The sequence below is a fragment of the Gavialis gangeticus genome, unplaced genomic scaffold (genome assembly GCF_001723915.1).
Source record: "Gavialis gangeticus isolate Ggan-Ray unplaced genomic scaffold, GavGan_comp1, whole genome shotgun sequence".
Lineage (NCBI taxonomy): Eukaryota > Metazoa > Chordata > Crocodylia > Gavialidae > Gavialis > Gavialis gangeticus.
Genome location: NW_017729001.1, coordinates 13081553 through 13103187, shown reverse-complemented (window position 1 = coordinate 13103187; position 21635 = coordinate 13081553). Strand labels below are relative to the sequence as shown.

Below are 21635 nucleotides of genomic sequence, written 5' to 3'. Positions count from 1 at the left end.
TGAAAGGAAGTATATAGCTTGGAGTCACATGGGGATTATCTTAAAAAAACATCTAGGATAAAACCCCCAAACAGACATAAATCAGAGCGTTACGCCCAGAATACGAAAGCAATTCATTCTTACAGGAAGGGCATATTGTGAACAGAGTTTTGACAGACAAAACAAAATTACCAAAACAGGGAAATACTAGGAATTGGAAAAAGCAACACTTTTAACTTTAATCCAGTTTTTTGTCTTGTTGCTGAAGAGTCATTACATCAAATACTGACAAAATTGCAAAGAAAAAATGTAACTTATTTACATAAAACAGAGCACCTTATACACTGAAACTAGACTAAGAATAAACCTATCATAAGATACACAAGGTATCATTTTATACCTTATCTAGTCCTCGGGAGGAAGCAGCATGCCATTGTGTCATGAATGTCATCTTGGCCTATTTTGCATTTGACCTCAATATTTTGGCCCTATTTATAGCCTGTGTACTTTGATAGCTGCATGTAGGATGTAAAAAAAACCTGAGCTCACTAGCCTTGCAAGACTTATTCCTGGGCATAACCACCTCAAAAGGCACCCCAGTGATTTATCAAAGACAAATGTTGCTCAATATCCTACTCACAGAGACAGCCATTTCAAGAAATTACAAACCCCTGGGATAACAAATGAAACAAGGTAATATAGTGGGAATATCATTTTAAGTTATCCCCATTCAGAAACAAACCTGTATAGAAACATAAATTACAGTATGTTAGATGCTTGATGGGAGAAGGTCTAGTTTTTACAGTAAGGAAGTCACTGTTCAAACTGGCTGAGGTACTAATTTAGTGGATAATATTTTACATGCTATGAATTGTAATTATCGTAATCAACAAGACTGCTGACAGTGAAACGTTTGAACTCTGTTGGATTAAACATGAAAAATCAGACTGAAAATGAAAGAAGCAATTATCACACTGTAACAACAGATGCCAGCTGCATAAGCACACATTTTTGCAAGCTGTCTGCTGCACATTCGGGGAACAGGTAACTCAACTGGTAAGCTCAGCTTGTTATCACATACAAAAAAGATGCCCACTTACAGCTTCCTGTTCCTATTTATAAACAGGAACTCTCTAATTGCACTTGAAGGTAAATTACAAAAGAAAAAATGTTGCTCTGATTTTTTCCAGAAAGCATTTACTGCTTTTTTTTTTTTGTATTACAGACACTAGGCCAGATCCTTACCTTACATAATTGGCTGAGGTCCATTAAATTGGCTATACCAATAATGCTCAAAGTACAACCCAAAGCCCAAATCTGGCCTGCAGAGGCAAGTCATCTGGACTGTGTGGCTCCTCACAGGTCTGGAAGTTTGGCGGTGGGGGAGCAGTGGCAGCACTAAGTGCTGCAGCTGTGAGAGCCCACTGGCAATTCACAATGCCACTGTTCCCCTGCCTCTAGATCAGGGGTGGGCCAGATGCAGCCCACCAGGCCATTCTATTCAGCCCACGGGTCCCCGAAAATTTTTTATAAAATTAGTATTTATCTGCCCCTGGCTGCCTGTCATGTGGCCCTCGATGACTTGACAAAACTCAGTAAACGGCCCTCCACCCAAAATAATAGCCCACCCCTGCTCTACATGCTTTGTCCTGTGGGGAGTCTCATGAGCTAGATGACATGGTGCCAGATTGGGTCAGGTCATGCCCCAGACCCAGCACATGGGGTTGGTTTGCTGGTCAGATTCAACCTGCAGACCAGCTGTACTCCATTCATCCAGCGCCTGCGCTAGAGAGGTTGAACCACTGAGCTAGACCAATTTATAATAGCTGAAGATCTGGCCCATCTTGTCTTGATTTGTACTTTATAGGAATGCTCTTATGGTGTCAAGAGGACACTGATCGTACCACAACAGAAAAACGCCCACGCTGCATTTTTTCTAGGTGTTAGCTAAAAGGGGAGGGGATGTTGAATCTTTCGCAAAAAGATCCTATATTCCAATTGCTAGTCAACTTTAATTAGATAGTATTTAACAAATACAGTTTAACATAGTCTGGAACCCTATCTGACCCTGAGAATGCTTCACACCCCACCTCAGCCTTGCTAGCATAGGCAACACTGCATCTTTGGTGCAAATTCAGGGCAGAAATACCAGGCATGAGGGACAGCACAAAAACAGCAGTGGGAGAACAACAGGAGTGTAGGGATTTTGCAAGAAATCCCACTTCTGATTCCACAGGATTACAGTTCTTTGGTTTTGCAGAGAATTGCACACAGTGGACTCATTATAGAATAAACTCAAGTCATTCGTTTGCATTCCTTGGTGGACTCTGAATTTGAGTCTGGTAGGACCAGACTTCCACACCTGCACATAAGAATATTCTTCATTATATGTTCTCTTGAGAACTTCTCTCTCTATCACTTGTAAGCAAGCTGCTATTATGGACTGACTTTTTCAGATGAAAGAATTACTCCATTTTCTACAGACAGCTTGTAAAATTTATCTAAGCAAAACTACAAAAACTATTGGCCATGGCAAATAAAAACTGTAAAAGGTCTCTCTGCAGAATCAGGTCAGGGCTCAGGAGACCTGTAACTACAATCAACCTATACACATATAGTAGGAGAAAGGGCCTCAGATTTAGGCATTCCAAAACTATCATAAATTCTATGAAAAGCATTTTCATTAGAATTTGTTCCAGTCTGACAAGAGCTATAGCCACCATATGCAGCTCTACTTTTCTTGTGTATGCAGGAGATAAAAAGAAATTGTACCTCATGCTAATTAAGAACATGCAACATCCTTCACTTGTCTGGAAGAATTATATTTTGAAAGCTGACGCACACTGCCAATTGTTTACTGCAGACAATTTAAATTATTATTTATTATCAAATATATATCCTCCAGATAAGCAGTCACACATACTTAAATGTGCTAGATAACCAAAGACCTATGGTTTCAGCATTCCTACAAAGTCTCTTGTTTTTATGTTTTAAGTTGCTCTCAAAATTTGAAGCTTTCTGATTAGAACGACACCAACTACCAATCGATCCTGGTAGTTTTACTAGAAGGAAAGCTAATGAAGAAGAACACCTACCCTGAACCGGGATTTCTGCGTAGCTTGGTCTTTTGTCTGTCAGAGTAGTAAGGGGTTTGGAAGTTGATATTGGTCCACTTATAGAATGCCTCTGAAATAGTAAAATGCCCATGTCAGAATCTATTTTATATAAAGCTAAATATCAATAAGTTAAAAAGGAAACAAAGTAGGTTAATTCAGAGTTTAATTAATTCATCTGATTTTATATGGTCACTGTTAATATATTTATGTGCTATAGTATCTGTATACAGCATAAATATACCCAGGTTGATAATAACGAAGCCTGCGAAGAAAAGTTGCACATTTTTTTTGCTCCTATACAATGTATTGAAAAGGAGCTTTTTTAAAAATGTCTTTGCTAGCCACCTGGGTCAACTCAAATTGCAAAGCTAAAACAGTCATGCTATACCAATTCGGTTTTCCATCAACTCTTGCTTCTGCTGATTTGAAATTCACTTTTGGGTCTTAATTTACCCTTTTATTCTGGAGACTAATAACAATGGGATGTTAGGAGGTTTATGACACCTCAGGTTCTAAGGAAGCAAAGCCAACTGAATTATTATTATTATATAGAAAGTTAAAAAGTGATTTTCTTAAAACCTATTAAATTTGAGCCCCCAACAAATAGCTGAAAGAAGAAATTTGTTCCAACTAGTTAGCATATAGTTACACATTCAGTAACACATCAACGCAATCACTCTTCCATTTGAAAGTCACCTCGGAAATGCAGTTCTATTCTGAAAAGTAAGAAGATACCAGTTTTTCACTTTTAAAAAGTGTGATGGGAGCTACAGAGAATTTTGGGGTGGCTGCAGCCCACCCCTCCCCCCCACTCCATAGCTCCCCTCCTGGAGCTGCCATTGCCTGCACCAAATGCAGCCTGGCTCAGCCCCCACACCAGGAAGAGCTCAGTGCCGCCCCAGGCCATAGCAGCAGCCCGCCCTCGGCCCGCACGCAGATCCAGGGGCACACACCTGCTATGCCCTCTCGGGGTACACAAAGCCATAGGAGCCATCCCCCTCCCCACAGGCCTCAGACGAGCCACAGCTCGGTCCTGCACTCTGCCTGGGTTGTGCAGTGCCTGCCCCTGCCCAGTTCTGTTAAAATAGTGAAAATCTGCAATATTTACAATGCAGTCAACCATACCCACTGTCAATCAAAACTGGGAGCTTATTTATAAAGAAAATGTGGGGAAGCGGGGAAGAATGGAAATGGAGATGGGAGGGAACTCTGTATTAGTTTCTGAAAATTATTTTGGTTACAAAATAGCTAATGCATATTATAGCACACATTCATTATTTACTCATTATCCTATCTATCCAATTCCTATACATAAACTGCCTAATCAACTCAATAAAGTGGGTAACGAGAACAGCCTGTCAGGTTTCCATCTGGTCCATGACAACACAGCAGGTTAAATGAGCGCTCATTATCATCACAAGATAAAAGGTCAGATGTGTCTCGTTACAAGTCACACAGAAGAACCTAACCCAAAGACAGGATAAAGAAATTTAATAGTATAACGTCACTAGGGCTGTGCAAAGCTTTGCTGGCTGTTTTGTTTTGACACTGTTTCAACTCATTTCAAGCTTGAAACAGCAAAATCGAAACGAAATGAAAGGCTCTGAAACAGCCTCAAAACAAAATGAGGCCAGTAGAAACGTTTCAAAAGTTAGAAACGTTTAGCGTTTCAAAGCAGCAGCAAGGTGGTGGGAAGCCGGGGAGAGCCAGGACTGTGCTCCAAGCAGCTCCCGAACCCCATGTAGCTCAGCCAAGCAGGGAGCACAGCCCTGGCTCTCCCCACCCCCTGCCTGCACTCTGTGGGCTGATGAAGCCGATCAGAGTGCAGCTGGCTCTGCCCACCTCCTGACTCTGCTCCGCTGCGCTCTGATCGGCTCCACCAGCCCCATGAAGCTCAGCCCGGTGGCAGAAGACAGGCAGAGCCAGCGCTGCACTCCGCCTCAAACCACCTGGCTGAGTTCCACAGGGCTGCGAGCCGCTGGGAGCTGAGTCTGTTGGCGAGAGGCACTTCCCCCTGCCAGGCTGAGTTCCCCAGGGCTGCCAGCCACTGGGAACTGAGCCTAGTGGGGGGAAGCGCCTCCCGCCCCTGGGCAGTTCCCAGCACTGGGGAACTCAGCCCGGCTGGGGGAGGTGCATCCCACTGTCAGGCTGAGTTTTCCAGTGCTGGGGGGGAAGGAGAAGGGCCACCTACGTGAGGCATCTCCCCCAGCCAGGCTGAGTTTCCCAGCACTGGGAACAGAGCCTGGCTGGGGAAAGTGCCTCCACCAGCCGGGCTCAGTTTTCAAGCATTGTGAACCGCTGGGAACTGAGCCCGGCAGTGGGAGGCGCTTCTCCCAGCCAGGCTCAGTTCCTCAGCACTGGGTCCCAGGTGGCAGGAGCAGATCGGGGGCCCACCCACACCCCGGGAGGGCTGCAGGGGCTCTGCCAGACTCCTCTGGGGGGGGTGCAGGCCCCCGGTCTGCCTGCCAGATCACAGGACTCTGGCTCCTGCTTGGTAGGAGCTTGAGGTGAAATTTCCTCAAACCCCCTGCACCTATCTCCTTGAAACTTGGCAGGCTTCATACCCTCAGAAGGGGCTACCATCCCTGCAAGTTTCATTGGAATCAGGCAAGAAGTGACTACGCTATAGGCATTTTCATGCTTCCCCATTAAAGCCTATGGGCAAAACGTCAAAACAGCTCAAGACAGCAAAACCATTTTGACGAAACAGAACAGAACAGTGCTTTCAAAATGAAATGAAACTCTAAACAAAACACTGATCCATCGAAATGGACGTCAAAGCGAAACACTACTGTTTCGCACAGCCCTGAAGGGCAGTAGTATCCCCTTGCACACTAAAAGATTACAAGACTACTTGTTTTCATTTGGTTCTTAACTAATAACAACTAGGGATACACCAATAAAGGTATTTGGGGCCAATACTTATAGCCAATTTTTAAGGAGGCATATTGGCTGATACCGATCTGATTTCTGATACAGCATGGAGAGCTGTGTGCAGCTGGTAAGTCTGTTGTGATGGAAGGGGAGGGGGAAGGAAAGGAGCATGGGGCGACAGATCAAGGCCCCGCCAGTGAGGTAGGGAGCAGCCCCGAGGTAGGGCCTGCCCAGCCAGGGCGGGTCACAGAATGGAGCTGTGGCTCATCCAAGAGACATGGGGAGGGCAAGGAGACTCCCGCTGCTGCACGCACCCTGGGAGGGCATGGGGGAGGAGGGGGACCAGGGATGTACCAGGCTCTTCCCGGCAGGGGCTGGACCAGGCTGCACTTGGGGCAGGCGGCGGCAGTGCTGCGAGGTGGTTACGGGGGAGGGGGTGCTGCAGACATCCCAAAATTCGCTGTAGCCCCCTCAACCTCACTTCTCAGCTTTGCTGCTGCCCACTCCAAGTACAGCCCTTGCCCCAACTTGCAGCATCCTACACAGATCTGAGGGGCATATGCCTCTCCCCGTGCCCTCCCAGGGCATGTGCAGCGGTGGGAGCCGAGCCACCCCACCCCACCCCTCCCAGACAAGTCACAGCTCTGTCCTGTGCCCTGCCCCAGCTGGGCAGCGCCTGCCCCAGCCCCACTCCCTCCCTCACCACAGGGGCCTTGATCTGCACCCCCACACCCATTCCCTACCCCTCCCCTTCTACCACAACCAACTTATCAGCTGCACGCAGCTCTCCAAGCTGCTGGACTGTGCTGCTTGCCACGTACGTGCTGTGCTGTGGCTGTGTGCGTGCACAGGCCATTTATTGGCTACATCAGGCCAATTTCTGATACAGCCAATTTTCTTTGTATTGGTGCCGATCCAATATCGGACCAATGTATCGGTGCACCTCTAATAACCCTTTTGTACTGGTAACCGAAGGGAAAACAATTATCATTATTGAGAAGTTTTATCCCACGTTACAGTAAGAGGACTTTTATTTCATCACTTTATAAGGAGATCACCTACGACAGGGGTGTCAAAGATATGGCCTGCAAACTGGATCTGGCTTGTAGAACCCTAGGATTGAACTCGTGGGTCTCAGACTGAATATGTGCTGCACGCATTCATACATGGAGCTGGTCTGGCATGTACTGCCTGCAGTGCCCATACTGGACTGACCCTGCATGCTGGCTCTGGGGCTAGATCAGGCCTACAAAGCGTCCCTGCGCACCTAGCCCGAATGTAGGGCTGGTCCAGCACAGGTGCTGCATGCAGTGAATGCTTTGTGCTGGCCCTGTATGTACCATGAACCCCAGAACAGGGCTAGCACCTACTACATGCTGAACCCAGCATGTACTATGTGCAGTGCCCCACTTGACCAGCCCTGACCACTGGCTTCAGGGCGTCAGGTAAGTTTGATACCCCCTCATCTACAACATCCTAAACGAATGCTAGAGATGTACATATTTCATTCTTTAAGCATGTTATCAACTTCAAATCAAATGCACATTTAACTGTTACGTATGTAAAACTGCTTCCATTAGTAACTATAAAAGTTGAAATTTTTAATAATTTCATTTTAAAGGCTCATTTCTGCTGAAAATACCACTTTTTAGATCTCCCATATAAAAGTTAATTTCTTCTTCATAAAGGAAAAAGAAAGAAGACCTAATTGAGACAGACTGTGACAAAGTGTGAAGAGGAATAAATGTGAGAGGCAGGAATTTTTGTGGGTGGTCTCTTTTATTGGAACAGTTGCATGGCTGTGACGAAAGCCTGTCTAAGTTTAAATGCACTCTGTTCCTACCCTGGCTGGCTGGACTTGAGAGGCTTGTAAGGGTGCTAGTGGGCAACACCCGGCCATGCTCCAATGATTTTGAAATATACTTCTGCACACTTAAGACGGAGGATAAATAAAGAACTCCTTTTAAAAGTTCTCCCTTTCCATGTCTCCAACTTCAAAAGGCTTCAGCTTTAAGATAAGCCTCCACCCAACAGAAAACTCCTGCTAAACTTTGTCCCATGCCACTTTGCATTAGCTGGAGTCTGCAGGGAACAAGAAGTGCTTTCATCACAGAGCCTAAATATGGAGGCTTCACAGTATTCCAAGTATGGAAGCCAAGGAACACACAGGTATAGAACTGCACCTACACTAACACTCTTGTTCTCCCACATATTTTTTGAAGACAGATGTCTTTTACATTTCAATCAGAAATAATGCAGCTACAATTAGAAAAAGCAACTGCCTTCTTGATGGATAACTTTCCACATATCAGCCAGTCACAGAGATGACAGAATTATATGTTCACTGTATTATGTAACTCTTGCATGGTTATTTTCAATCTATATTAAGAACTACCAGAAGAACTGCCACTCTCAGGCTGAAAGTAAAAAGGATGTGATTTTCAATAATGATCCCCTGCACTAATCATCTTTTAAACGCATAAAAATACATCATTATTTTTATGGCACTGGTCCTTTCTTAGCTTACTGTAGAGTTCTAACCTATAAATGACGTTTTTATTTAAAAGTTAAGTTATACATCCATACAATCAAACTACATGCATGTGACACTTTCAAATTTGAAGTACAGAATGATGGTGGAATAAGTTAGTTCATTAACTTTAACATCAGTATTCTTCTTCTTCTCGTGTCCCTGTCATAATCTGCATGTTTATGCAGAATCTGCATGTTTATGCAGAATCTCCAGAATCGTGCAGAAGTGATGGCTCTTTCCATTGCTGCAGTGTGGTCCTCTTTTGTACAGGTCTCACAAAGCAGTTGGCAAACTAGCATTTGTTCCACAGTCTGCACTTTGCCATACTTGCATGCATTTGAGTCATCAGAGTAACCTCATTTGATCAGGTTTGGTTTTGAACTTCCAGTTTGCATATGAAGGCAGTTCCCACTAAGAAGGTCCTCCTGGGGTTCCAGGTCCATTTCAGGGCAAATGATTGTGTATAATCTTTCCTTCTATCAGTTTAGTCATGCCCTGTCAGCTCTTGTGTCCAAGGGCGCACCGGTACTCACAACACTTTCACATTAAGTCAGTTGGTTAATTCTGTGCGACCCCAGAAAGGATGTCTGGGGTCTTTCATCTGCCATGATCTTTCTTTCTGACTCACTACCTTTCTTCTGTTAACTGGCTGGCATTGCACCACCTGATAAGTACAGGCTATCCTTTGGGGGTGGTTGTTATTTCATGACAGCTGTCATTTAGAACTGGGTCTAGTTTCTTGGCATGAAATGACTGTTCCCATACTGGACGTGTATACTCTGCAATGAAGTAACACAAGGTAATAGCAGTGGTTCGTAATGTAGCTGGGTTTGCTCCCCACTTCAAGGTAAGCAAACTTTCGAAGCATGCTGTTGTGGGGGCTGACTTTCTCTTTCATCTTCTCTACATGCGCTTTGAAGATAAGCGTTTGGTCCACTGTAACCACCAAGTACACAGGTCTCAGGTGATTAGTCAGTGGGATTCCATCCCAGATGACGTTTAATTTCCTCTTGGCTTTTCTATGGCATAGGGGAAAGGATGTGACCTCCATCTTGGCTGGGTTGGCAGGAAGCTGGTTCTTATTATAATAATCTGAGAGGTTGCTCAATGCACATGTCAGTCTGCTCTTGATGGTGGCAAAGTCCTTCTCTTGTGACATGATGCCTACATCCTTAGTATATATGAAGCTCCTCGTATTAGTCAGTATGGGTTGGTCACTGGTATATATCAAAGAGGACAAGTGCTAGCACACTGCCCTGTGGGAGGCCATTTCACTGTCATCTCCAGCACCTCCACTTCTTGCACAGTTCTATGTGAAAATGTCTATTCTCCAAAAAAGATCAGATGAGCTGCACTAGGTGATAGTTGTGTGGCATATCATAGACTTTGGCAAGTAGACTTCATTGGTTGACTGTATCGTATGCCACTGATAAGTCTATAAACACAGCACCTGTTATCATCCCTTTCTCAAATGCATCTTTTACATGCTGGGTGTATGCAGAACTTGACTGGTCTGAACATAGCTTGTTCTGGCACTCGATGTTTGATACGAGGTGAAAAGCAGTTGAGAAACAAGCATTTGTAAAGCTGATAAGAATGGTATAGGAGTGACATTGGCCCTAACATCAGCAATTTGAAGCAAAATCTCTAGAACAACTTTGGTAAACCTCCTTAAACGACACCCTTGATTATGTAAGTTTAGTTGGCAGAAGAATGGAGAGCAGCACAAATTGCAAAGCTAAATCCAGTTCTCTTCAATGTATTTAATGTTTATGGGCCTTTGTACACACCACATAATTTGCCTTTAAAGCAGCTTAAAGGCCCTTTTGCACCTAACGAAGGACCTCTTATTGTCCTTGACTCCTGTGGCTAACCTAAACTCAGTCACCACCTTGTCTTTCCTGATCACTTCCCTACAAGTGCTGGCCATTAGCATATAGTTCTCCCTGAGGACCATCCATAGCTTCCACTGTTCATACACCTCTTTTCTTTTTTAAGAGGACCGCAATGTCCCTATTAAGCCAGGAGGGCTTGCCAGCCCTTCTACTACCTTTCCTCTTTGCAGAAACAGTTTTCTTTTGTGCTTCGAGAACTGTATCCTTAAGCAATGACCATTCTTTGTGCACCCCATTCGCCTTCCCTTCCTGGTCTTGCATTGCCTCCCCTACTAATGCTCTGATGCATCTGGGTCACAGCAAAATAAAACATGTCCAAGGTGTTTTCGTTTGCTACCTTACAGTCGTAGAAGGAAGCACCAGGCCCCATGCAGCTCATGGGCTGTGCAGGCAGCCCATGCAGGCAGGCTCCACGGAAGGAAATAAAACAGTGGCGAGCCTGATCTTTTTTTTCCTCTCCCCAGAAGCTGCCCAAGCTGTGCAGGGGTCCAGTGCTTCCCACACAGGGATGCTGTGGGTATTTTCCAGTAAGAAAGCATAAAGAGAAAACATACATATTCACTTCTGACTTAATCTACTTGCCTACTTTGGCTGCTGAGAAGTATGATACTCTTGCTTCCCCAGTTCACTGGCACTTTAAACACCAAATGAATCAAACCACTTAAGAGATGACCATGGTTAAAACACAAGTAGCCAGACTGAAGACCAGGGTTCTAATTGCTGTAAATACTGGGAAAGCTGAACCAATCAATAGTTGCAGGGAATTTTTGCTACTGGAGGCATGGCTTAAAAAAGAAACAGCACTAATCTCAGAAATGGTTCACTCTGACTAACATTCTGTGGTTTGCCTATTATGCTTCAGGCCAGGGCTGACTAACTTTTGGCACAAGTGCCCCAAGTGGCATGGGCAGCCTGTGTGGCACATGCACACAAACTTAAAAGTTAACAAAGCAACACTAACATTTAAGCCCAAAGTTGGAAACTCATCTGCTGGCATGACAGTAAAATACAGGAACACGTCACAGACTACGCGGATCTTCAATCCACTTCCAATATTTTAAACATTCTCTTTGTACCACTCCTCTTTAACCATGTTGCAACACTACTACATCCTACTGAACACCTAACGTGGGCTAGTGCTAACTGAAGGACACCTGATTCCAGTGTAAAGTCCTTCCGGATGCACAAGGTATTCTGTCTAATAATTAATATTCAGACAACAGACTTCCCAGAAATGTCAACAGATGTAGGACAATTTGAGTACTCATAAACCAGACCAAATCACAGATGTCAATCACCAAGCAGGAAGGGGAGGGGATATGCAGGAGGCAAAAAAGGAGAAATACATCTCCCAGTTGGACCGGAATAAACAGAAAGTAGGAGAGAGGGGGAAGAGTTGCACCTGATTCTCTCAAAAGAATAAATTGAAAAGTAGGTTAATCTATTCACACACACACACTCAGCCTGTGTTTAGTTATACAGAGCCTTAAAGGAAATTACAGCAGAAACCAATGTATTAACTTTACTGAAATTCTTTTTAGGCTTCATTACATACCTCCTTGACTAGAAAAGCCTGTACACACACACACTATCAGTGAAATAACTTGTACATATGCATGCATGTACATTACTGTACTGATAATACTGTCAGACTGCAATGTCCTAAAACTCTGCTGTGATGTGATTGATACTCCTTAGAATACAATGATACTAACTGGTATTGCTAACAGACTTAATATTCATAGATGTTAGGGTCAGAAGGGACCCCCGTAGGTCATAGAGTCTGACCTCCTGCCCTGGGCAAGAAAGAGCGCTGCAGTCAGATGACCCCAGATAGGTGCTTGTCCAGTCTCCTCTTGAAGACCCCCAGAATAGGGGAGAGCACCCCACATTCAAAGCCCATTCCAGATTCTGGCAACCCTCGCTGTGAAGAAGTTCTTTCTAATGTCCAACCTAAATCTGCTCTCTGTCAGTTTGTGGCCATTGTTCCTAGTTACTCCAGGGGGTGCTGCCCTAGTAAACAGATCATCTTCCCTTCTGCCCTCCCCTGATGAATTTATAGGCAGCCACACGATCACCTCTCAGCCTTCTCTTGTGAAGGCTGAAGAGATCCAGGTCCCTTAGTCTCTCCTTGTAGGGCCTTGCTTGCAGGCCTCTGACCATACGAGTGGCCTCCTCTGGACCCTCTCAAGATTCTCTGCATCCCTCTTGAAGTGCGGCGCCCAAAACTGGACACAGTACTCTAACTGTGGCCTGACCAGTGCCGCATAGAGGGGAAGCATCATCTCCTTGGATCTGTTCGTCATGCATCTGCTAATGCACGAGGTAAACTGCAGTTAGCCTTGTTGATCACTTTGTCACATTGATGACTCATGTTTATCTTGGAGTCAGCTATGACTCCAAGATCCCTTTCTGCTGCTGTGCTGCTGAGAAGATCATCCCCCAGCCTGTGAGTGTGTTGGTGGTTCTTTTTGCCCAGGTGCAGCACTTTGACTTGTCTTTGTTGAACTGCATCCTATTTCATTCTGCCCATTTTTCCAACCTGTCCAGATCCACCTGGATCTGTTCCCTACCCTGTGGTGTGTTACCTTTGCCCCATAATTTGGTATCATCTGTGAACCTGGACAGGGTAAGCATTCTTCCATTCATATCTGGTCCTAAATGTAGGCAGCTTCACACAAAAACCTGGTTTTTACTATCTCCCAGTCTTATCAGTTTTTCTAGGTGGGGTTTAGTGGGATTTGTGCTAGCACACAGATTGTGCCACTAATTCACCAAGTCTCTGCTTGAGCAAATATTTACTTTGTGGAAGTGCCTGAGTTGCCAAGAGTAATTGTACGTAGAATAAATTCATCTTATATGCTGGCCCCAATTTTAAATCTTGTTTTTCCACTAGAGATAAGGAGGGTGAAGCCATCATAGAAGAACGCACAAATGATGCAAGTGGGAGAAACACATAAACAGGCTATGGAAGATGATATTACTGTAGGACAAATGTAATTAAAAAATCATTTTCAAAATTCAGACTGTGTCAAGTTACACAGTGTTGGAGGAAAGTACAGTAGAAACCTATGTAGTATTAACACTACTGATTTTTTTTGAGCCTCATTACATCATTCCTTGACCCAAAAAGTCTGGTTAAATGAAAGGCATGTAAGCAAGGTAAGAGACAAATCGCTCTTTTCACACGCATGTATTTTCAGCCAAACACCACGTTTAAAAAATAAATAAAAGAGGGAAAGTTATATTACAACTTTGCTTTTTTCAGGTAATTTTGTCCACTACAATATGCAATCCACTCCTGACATTCTGCTTGTGACACCAGAAGCACAATTCAAAATCTAAATAATTCTTGGAGATACAGAACTTCAAATGAAGAACAGTAAAGCTTAGGCACTAACGCCTCAGTACTGTACAATGATACGCTGGTTTATTTGCAAGTATATAACATAACAGCCTCAGGCTACAATGAAAAACTTGTCTGCTGCCAAAGCTCTAGTCTCTTTTTTCAGAGTATGAGATTAAGTGTGCCCATTCCTACAGGAGCACAGAAACAAACAGAAATATAAAAGCAGATCAATGGAGTCAGAACACCCTACTGACAAAACCAATCACACACCCAAGTGCCTTCAGAAAAATGCCGTCACTACTGACTGAACCACAGAAAGCAATAAGAGATGCTGTTTCACAAAAACATCCAATTTTTTCCACTTAGGGCCCTGCTACACATTCAAATTAAATCTGGATAGAAAATAACTGGAGAGTTGCTACATATTTTCAAGCACTAACTTTATAGCTGGTTGGCTCTTTTATAGCTGGACAACCATTTTATTATGTGATAATAACTCGCCACATATGGCTAGTCTAAATTTATTGTGCGATTCACGCGTTAACTGTCTGATAGTTACTTTGCGTTTGTGGCAGGTTTAAATTTATTGTGCGATTAAGCAGTTAATTGAATAATAAATGTAACATGTAGTAGGGGCGTTGCTCTTGAATCTCTATGTGCTTACTTTTGAATGAGTGCCTCAATGTGGCAGGAGACTTAATACCTACAACAGAAAATCCTGACATGTCTGACAGTAGGTTTTAAATATTATTTTTTTCACTAATACAAGCCAGTATTTAAAAAGGTTCTTCATTTTGTATGGACAAGGTCAACTACTGAAAAATTATTAGGATTATTATTGGCATTAGGGAGTTATCTAAGTATGCTCATAGCAAGCAGAGCTGGTCCAGACAACTTCTGTGGAAAAAGGGGGAAGGCAACACAATAAACCTACAATCACCAAATAATCATCTAGGTTTGAAAGGTGATTTTGTTTTTAGCGCCTTAGACAAATACAGTTCTTCTAGGAGTGTCTTCATTTCAGCAGCTATTTACTAGAGGCAGCATTTTATTGTTATTGCCCCCAAAGCCAGTCAGTCAAAATTTACATAATGCCATTGCCACCAACTTTCACATGCTCTTCTCTACAGATAAAGGATTAAATACCATCAGAAAACACTTACCTGCATAGGGGAAACTGCAGCTGCAGGGGGTGTTTTCATGGGGCTTGGACTGAGGGGGGTACGAGGAATTGTGGCCGTGGCTGGGCTTGGAACTATTGGGGGGGGGAAAAAAAAAAAAGGGTCTATGACATGCTCCATAGTTTTCAGTGAAAGAGACCATAAGTGTCCATGCGTTCATATTAAATTCGACCCTTACATGATCACTCTGACAAAACAAACATTGGCTCATATTTGGCAGTACTATTTTCACAGAAAACAACTTGTAGCATTTTAAAAAATGCTCAGAACATGGCATCTGTCAACTACTAAAGCATGCCTGCATTGCAGAAGAAACAGAGCTGTATAAAATTACATTTAGCAGCTCATCACAAAACACTTCCCCCAACTTAGGTGACATGGGAGGTTTATACACCAAGCTCAAGTGGCTTTGCCTTTTTTTTAACTGGGTGGGTTGCACACTTTGCTGCTTCTGAAGGTCAAGTACATTTTCACAAGCCAGGAAGTCCACTGTTCCCCACATACTCTCATGCAATCCCTCAAGCTCTATACCTGCCAGGGCTTCTATGTACCCTTCTTTCTCCCCTCCTGTCCAGACAGTTGTAGGAAAAGAGAATCCCTATTCCCACTCTCCCACCATTGGCTTTGTTTCTTCTCTTATAAATCATTAAGCACATCAACATTTTTAAACTGTATGAGAGGATGGGCAATGCAAAGATGTGGAATCCTATTTGACTGGAAGGTGTCAACAGTTGTAAAGATGGTTATTATTTCTTGGTCTGCTAGATGCTTCCCATATAACCCATTTTCTTCCTTACAGCTTTTCCAATTCTTATCAAAATCAGTGTGAAGTCTACAAAGCCTAGGACATATAAAGGTCACAGAGTCAGGACTGAGAATTCACTTTGCTCTGCCAGTCAGCTGATTTTCTAACAGCATGACTAGCAGCTGATGTGAATCTGACCAGGGAAGGGCATGGAAGCGTTTTATGTGACTGAAGTGGCTGAAGCAAGAGTTTCTTTGTCCCAAGAGAAATAAAAGGCAAATGTTCTCTCGATTCCCTCATGTTACTTCCTCCCTGAATCAGAATTGTATTTCTTTTTGCAATTGCTATGAATCAAGCAACTGCTAAGTTAGCAATGAGGAAGCTAAAAACTAGAAGTATACATTAATAGAAAGAATGCAAATGTAGAAACATTACTAGCTGTAAAACCACTATGACTTATCAAATATGATGCAACATAGGACAGGTCTTCAGGCAGAGAGCAATTAAAAAGATCACCTGTTCATCATTTACTTTAGGTCACAATGGCCTTAAAACAGATCTAAAAAATTAAATGCAATATACAGCTACACATTCCCCCTTCACACTAGAGTAATTTAAAGTGACCTTTAAATGTGATTCACACTCAAAAATTCTAAGAAAACTAATGCCTAGTACTTGCAATTTCTTTTTTGATCTTCCTGCTCATTTTTGGAGATGTGAAAGAACTAGACTCCAAGCCCATCTCTTCAAAAAGAGTCCTAATATCAGGGCATAAAACTATGCTGGCTGTACATCTCATTTTATAAAGTCTCTTGGCACCCCAACATACCCCACTAAGGCAAAAAGGAGCTGAAAAACTTGGCTGCAGTCATAACATGGCTTCTAGAATGCTGAATTTGGAACCTCTATTAATTTCAGTAACTCATGGCTGGAAGCACAGCTGAGTGCACAATACATTTTATATCCCTAATGTGTGGGAGTGCTGAATCAAAGGCACCTGTATCCAAATCACCAGGTAAGCGACAGTGCAGAAAAGTGAACACTGAACCCCTGCAGTAATGATGGAAAGAGATGAAAATGAGGGCCCTTCCAGACATGCAGGTACAGGTGCGGTGGGATCTAATACGTGATCCACACAACTGCACTTCCTCCCATGCCACGTTTGTGGCAGAAGGTGCGATAGTGGGATCATGCACCAGACACCATCACATCTTACCGCTAGTGAAGGGGGAGCCTGAGATCCCTTTGCACGAGCAAGTAGCAAGCTCCTGTGGCTAGGAGTCCCGTCACATGCCGTGGGTCCCAGACACACAGGTGATACCATGTGTCACGGCAGCTGCATGTCCCATGGAAATGCATGGTGTACCCCACTGGCTAGGAGCTCCATCAACTGATGGGACTCCCAGCTGCAGCTGCAGACCCCACCTTCAACAAATGGTGTGATAGGAACCAGCTAAAAAGTTATTACACTTTTTTGTGGAATAACTTTGTGGCTTATTCCTCCTTTTATTATGCCATTAATTGAATGTGTGGCCACATCACACCTGGTTAATCATGTCTTAAGCATAAGTGTACCTAACAGTAAAGTATCACCAGTAACATGATTTTGTTTAGGAGGGTTTGTTTAAACCCTTATTTGTAGGTCACAACAACACAGTCAAGCAGCAGAATTCTGAATTGGCTAAAATAGCAGCAATGTGCCACTTTAACATACACAAATCCTTTACCTTCTACAGTTACTACATTAATTGAAATTAATTACCTTGTGAGGCACTGTCAAAGGATTTGATGAGTGTTTTTACAGTAGGAGTTGGCTCTGAGGAGGTGGAGGACCTGCGACTCAGCCCCATTCCTTGTCTGAGCGCTGCCAGATCTCTCTCTACAGCATTCATATAATTGTATACTCGGCCACGTTCCTCTTCCTGCCTGGAAACAAGAGCTAGGCCATCTCAGAGACACTGGGAAACAAATCTTTCTTTATGACAAAAGGTCTAAATGTGAACCCAAGAACTGAGCTTATAACCCTGCTCTATATTAACCAACTTTTCTATTTATTGTAACTTTGAGTTAAATTACCAGCTTTGGATTTTTGGTCAATTTAAAATATTTGTCAAGTAAAGCCATTTGATGCAGTCCACATATATGTGGCTTTGGCAGTGGGAGGGGTTGGCTGCAAGCACTCTCCCCATGCTGCTATGGGGAAAAGCAGCAGTGGCAGCTGGGTCCTCGTGCCCACACTTCTCTGACCCAAACTGGATCACTCTGGCCTGCAACCTAAAAGGTTATCAATTGCTACTGAAGAATATAGTATTGAAGAACAGGTTCATTTTCAAGCTGGACCACACTGCTTAGTAGGAAAGTCAACTGTAGCTGCTTTTCAGCCAGAATATTAACTATTCTAATTTATTTTATTCATATTGGTAGGAGAACTGTCAGTGCAAATTCAAGCCTTGGCTTCAGTATGAGAATTGAAATAGTTCACAGTTACGTATTTACAACTTAATAGATAGATTTCCTAGGAATAAAGATAAGAACACAAATAAAAATGCTATATATACAAAAAAAAGCAAAAATGGGGAGAGCCAACTGGGTAAGAACCAACTGTTTTTCCCCTCTAAAAGGTGCAGGCAAGTAAGCAACTGCATTTGCAAGAGTTGCTGCTTCCTTGCCATGTCCTTTCCAGGGAAGTTGACCCAAAGTCAGTGATGCTTATATGCAAAAGTGCCAAAACCAGTATATTTCCTCTACTGGAGGAAAAGAAGTATGATCCATATAAAGCAGAACTAAACAAAACAATATAACCCAACCAAACAGGCTTGCCAGTTTTCCCAAAGTGGTTTCCAAAAATATGCAGAGATCAGAGGCTGACATGTTCAGTCCTCAGAACAGCTTCTTGCTCCATAACCTTCCGAAGTCTCAGTAACAGCTAAGCAATTAACCTCTGAAATGGCCAAAAAAAAAAAAAGCATAACTCCCAATGTTTAACATACTTGCGAGATTTTATTTCTTCTAGCTCCTTTGTGAGCTTCTCATTTTTCTCCTGAGCTTCATGAAGTCTACGCTTTAAGTCTCCTATCTCCTCCTGGGCTTCAGATTTGATATCATTTGCTATGACCACTGCAGTCTGTAGATCAGCTTGGAATTGGCGCCATTCAGCAGACTCTTCCTATAAAGAAACCACATTTTAAACTGCCAGCAACAAGAAAACTCAGGTCAAAAAAGAAGCACTTGTGCACCATTCCACTGCATCATCAAAAGGAATGATTTAAAAGTGATGTTACTGCTGACATATAAAAACGGTAGAAAAGTAAAATGCTACTTAAGTGTAAAAATTAAAGTACAGCTCTGGGAAAAAAAACAGGTTCTTGGCAGAAAGTCCTGAAATTTCTTTTCCTCTAAAAAGTAAAGATATTTATTTAAAAAATACTGTACACCAGACAACACAAAAAATGGTTTATTTACTGAACATATGCTCTTACGGTTCCATTTGTTGGTCCCTGCGACCTAGTAACTTTATCCCAACATGAAGACCCTTTCTTCAAAATAAATAATTTTATCTGCTTTTATAAACGAAGTATTGTTCCCTGTTCCACTCATTAGTAAGTCTGTATTTACCATTGATACCTGTTAACATCAGCAACATTTTCTAGAAAGCGGTTCCTACCTGAATGTGCCATGATCCCACTTCTTTTCATATAACTTTGAAACATTTCTGGTAGGTTTTCAAAGCAATGCAAGAGTAATATAGATAAACTACACTCAACCATTACATATTATGTATTTCTTGCTGCAATATGTCTTGCATATCACTCCTATAGCATCCTTCTCACTTTAGTCCTTACTGACACATTGGGTTTTAGCTTTAACCTACCCGGAGCCTCCTGTGAAGGTTCTTTATTTCTCTCTCCATATCATGCTTTTGGTCCTGAAGTTTTTTAACTGTATCTGGAAAGAGAAGTTAAATTCACTTTAAGACAAAATCTTACTGAAGGATCTGTTTGCCTCTGAAAAAGTAACTGAAGCTCCTTGTTAAAAATCTCTTTCCAAGCTCTCTTCCCCTCCCTCCCTTTATTTATGCACACACCTCCACACCACTCCCCTTTCCCACCAGAGGCATTTTTGGAAAAACACTATGATTAGAAAAGGTTTAACGTATACTTTTTTAAAAGGTATACATGCTTAAGACTGAGCATGACGCCATTTTGCAAGTGTGCACTGCTGCAACTGCACATCACTCTAAACTTTAAAGTTGAAGGATTTTCACTTTTCTCCTGTCCTAGAAAGAACCAGCATCTAAGAATGGCTCATGCTAAGTGCAGTGACATGGAAAGATGCTAAGTAAAGGCTTCAAAACCACCACAGTTTAGATGGCCTGAAATATTTTTTCACAATAAAAAGGAAAAGATGAGTTACTGCCCCTACTGAGTTAACACTTTTGGGCACTTGAATATGTCATGGGGGTTTAGCCCCCTAAGCTGAAAAGGTGGGTTTAATTGTGACTATTAAAAGCCTACCATTCCAATTTAGGGGCTTCTGTCACTGTTGCAGCAATAGACCCGATCCTCCCCACCCCCGGCGGAGCCTGCTTGCGTCTCCCATGGCTGGGGGGTGAGCTGCCGGTGGGTCGAGCAGCCCCTGAACTGCAGAGGGGCCCCTTGAACTGCAGCAGTGGCACCCCCAGAGTCCACCTGGGTGGGCCACTAGCAGGCTGGATGCTGCCCCAGCTACAAATAGCTATGGTGCAAACTAAACTACATGCAGACGTGGTTTAGTATGCAGTGGGACAAATGCATTTAAATTGCAAAAAAAACCCTGCATGTGTACAGCATGATGCAATGAAACTGCAAAATTGGGCAATTTTAGTCATGTGTACAAGCAACCTTTCTTTCCTGCACAAGGTAGCTGTTGCCAGTACCAACTTCCCCAGCTGTGACTTCTATAGGGAAGATTTATATTCCCACCCTGAAGAAACTCACATTCTTGTGTATCAGAACATTGTTTGATATGGGAATAAGTTATATGTAAAGCACAGTGGGCAAGCATTACATCACAGTCAACAAGATCAGAGCATGGAAGAAAGATGTTCCCTTAAATCTGTTAGCAGCTACACAAAGAGTAAGAAGCTTGATCACTACCAACGCCTAAACTGTTGTCTGACAGACAGACTACTGCGATTATTCTTCATTTGTTGCTTTATTCAATGCTCCAGGAGAATAGTATGATTGATTATTCCATTCTTAAGTGAGCCACTGATGAAGCACCACATGGAATAAATTTTTCATTAAGTACCGCTTCACTGATCCTTGGGTCGTAGGGGCATTTATTTCTATGGTACTGTGTATGTACCTGCAAACTGTAAAGATGCAGGAGCTGCTGATTTGTAGAGTTAGTTATAATAAATTATGCTTTGTATTTCACGTTCATACTACTAAGGGCAGTTGTGAAACAAACATTTTATGCATATGTCGACAGCACTTTTTTCATAAGGTTGCAAGTATTCAACCTTTAGCTATTTAAAACATAAGAGCTGGACAAAACCTTTGCAGTAGTGTGCACATACCTTCTGACTATTCAAACATCCACTGAACATTAACTGAAACTAATTGTCAATGTAAAATTGTATGATCCTTATTTCATAGTAAAATTAACATTTCCAACATCTTTACTTGATTACCAGATACAATTACTATGGCCAGGGAGCACTATGAAACACAGAATTATTTCTAGATCCTTAAACTTGACTAATCTTCCTGCTTCCTTTTACCTTGTTTCTGAAGTAGAGCCCATAATTTTGATACCCAGAGTGTGTCCTTTCATCTTTTGGCAAAGGGATTCTTTTAGCATGAAATGAGACTCAGTAGCATATATGGTGGACTAAACAGAAAATACCATGCAGACTGCATTTATTCACATAAGGCTACTCTATTTTGAAATTCTGACCCTGATGCCAACATGGCAGTATT

The 21635-nt window shown here is 42.7% G+C and overlaps 1 protein-coding gene across 2 annotated transcripts in view; it reads right to left on the bottom strand.

The window, feature by feature from the left end:
- Positions 1–21635, bottom strand: part of SPECC1L (sperm antigen with calponin homology and coiled-coil domains 1 like) — a 123625-nt gene that overhangs the window by 38845 nt on the left and 63145 nt on the right. For both annotated transcript variants that reach the window (XM_019506861.1, XM_019506862.1), the window contains exons 7-11: positions 19544–19617; positions 18663–18838; positions 17435–17598; positions 14910–15001; positions 3075–3165 (exon numbers count right to left, since the gene is read on the bottom strand). In XM_019506861.1, the coding sequence (XP_019362406.1) occupies positions 3075–3165; positions 14910–15001; positions 17435–17598; positions 18663–18838; positions 19544–19617 (597 nt within the window). The remainder of the gene's footprint in view (positions 1–3074; positions 3166–14909; positions 15002–17434; positions 17599–18662; positions 18839–19543; positions 19618–21635) is intronic.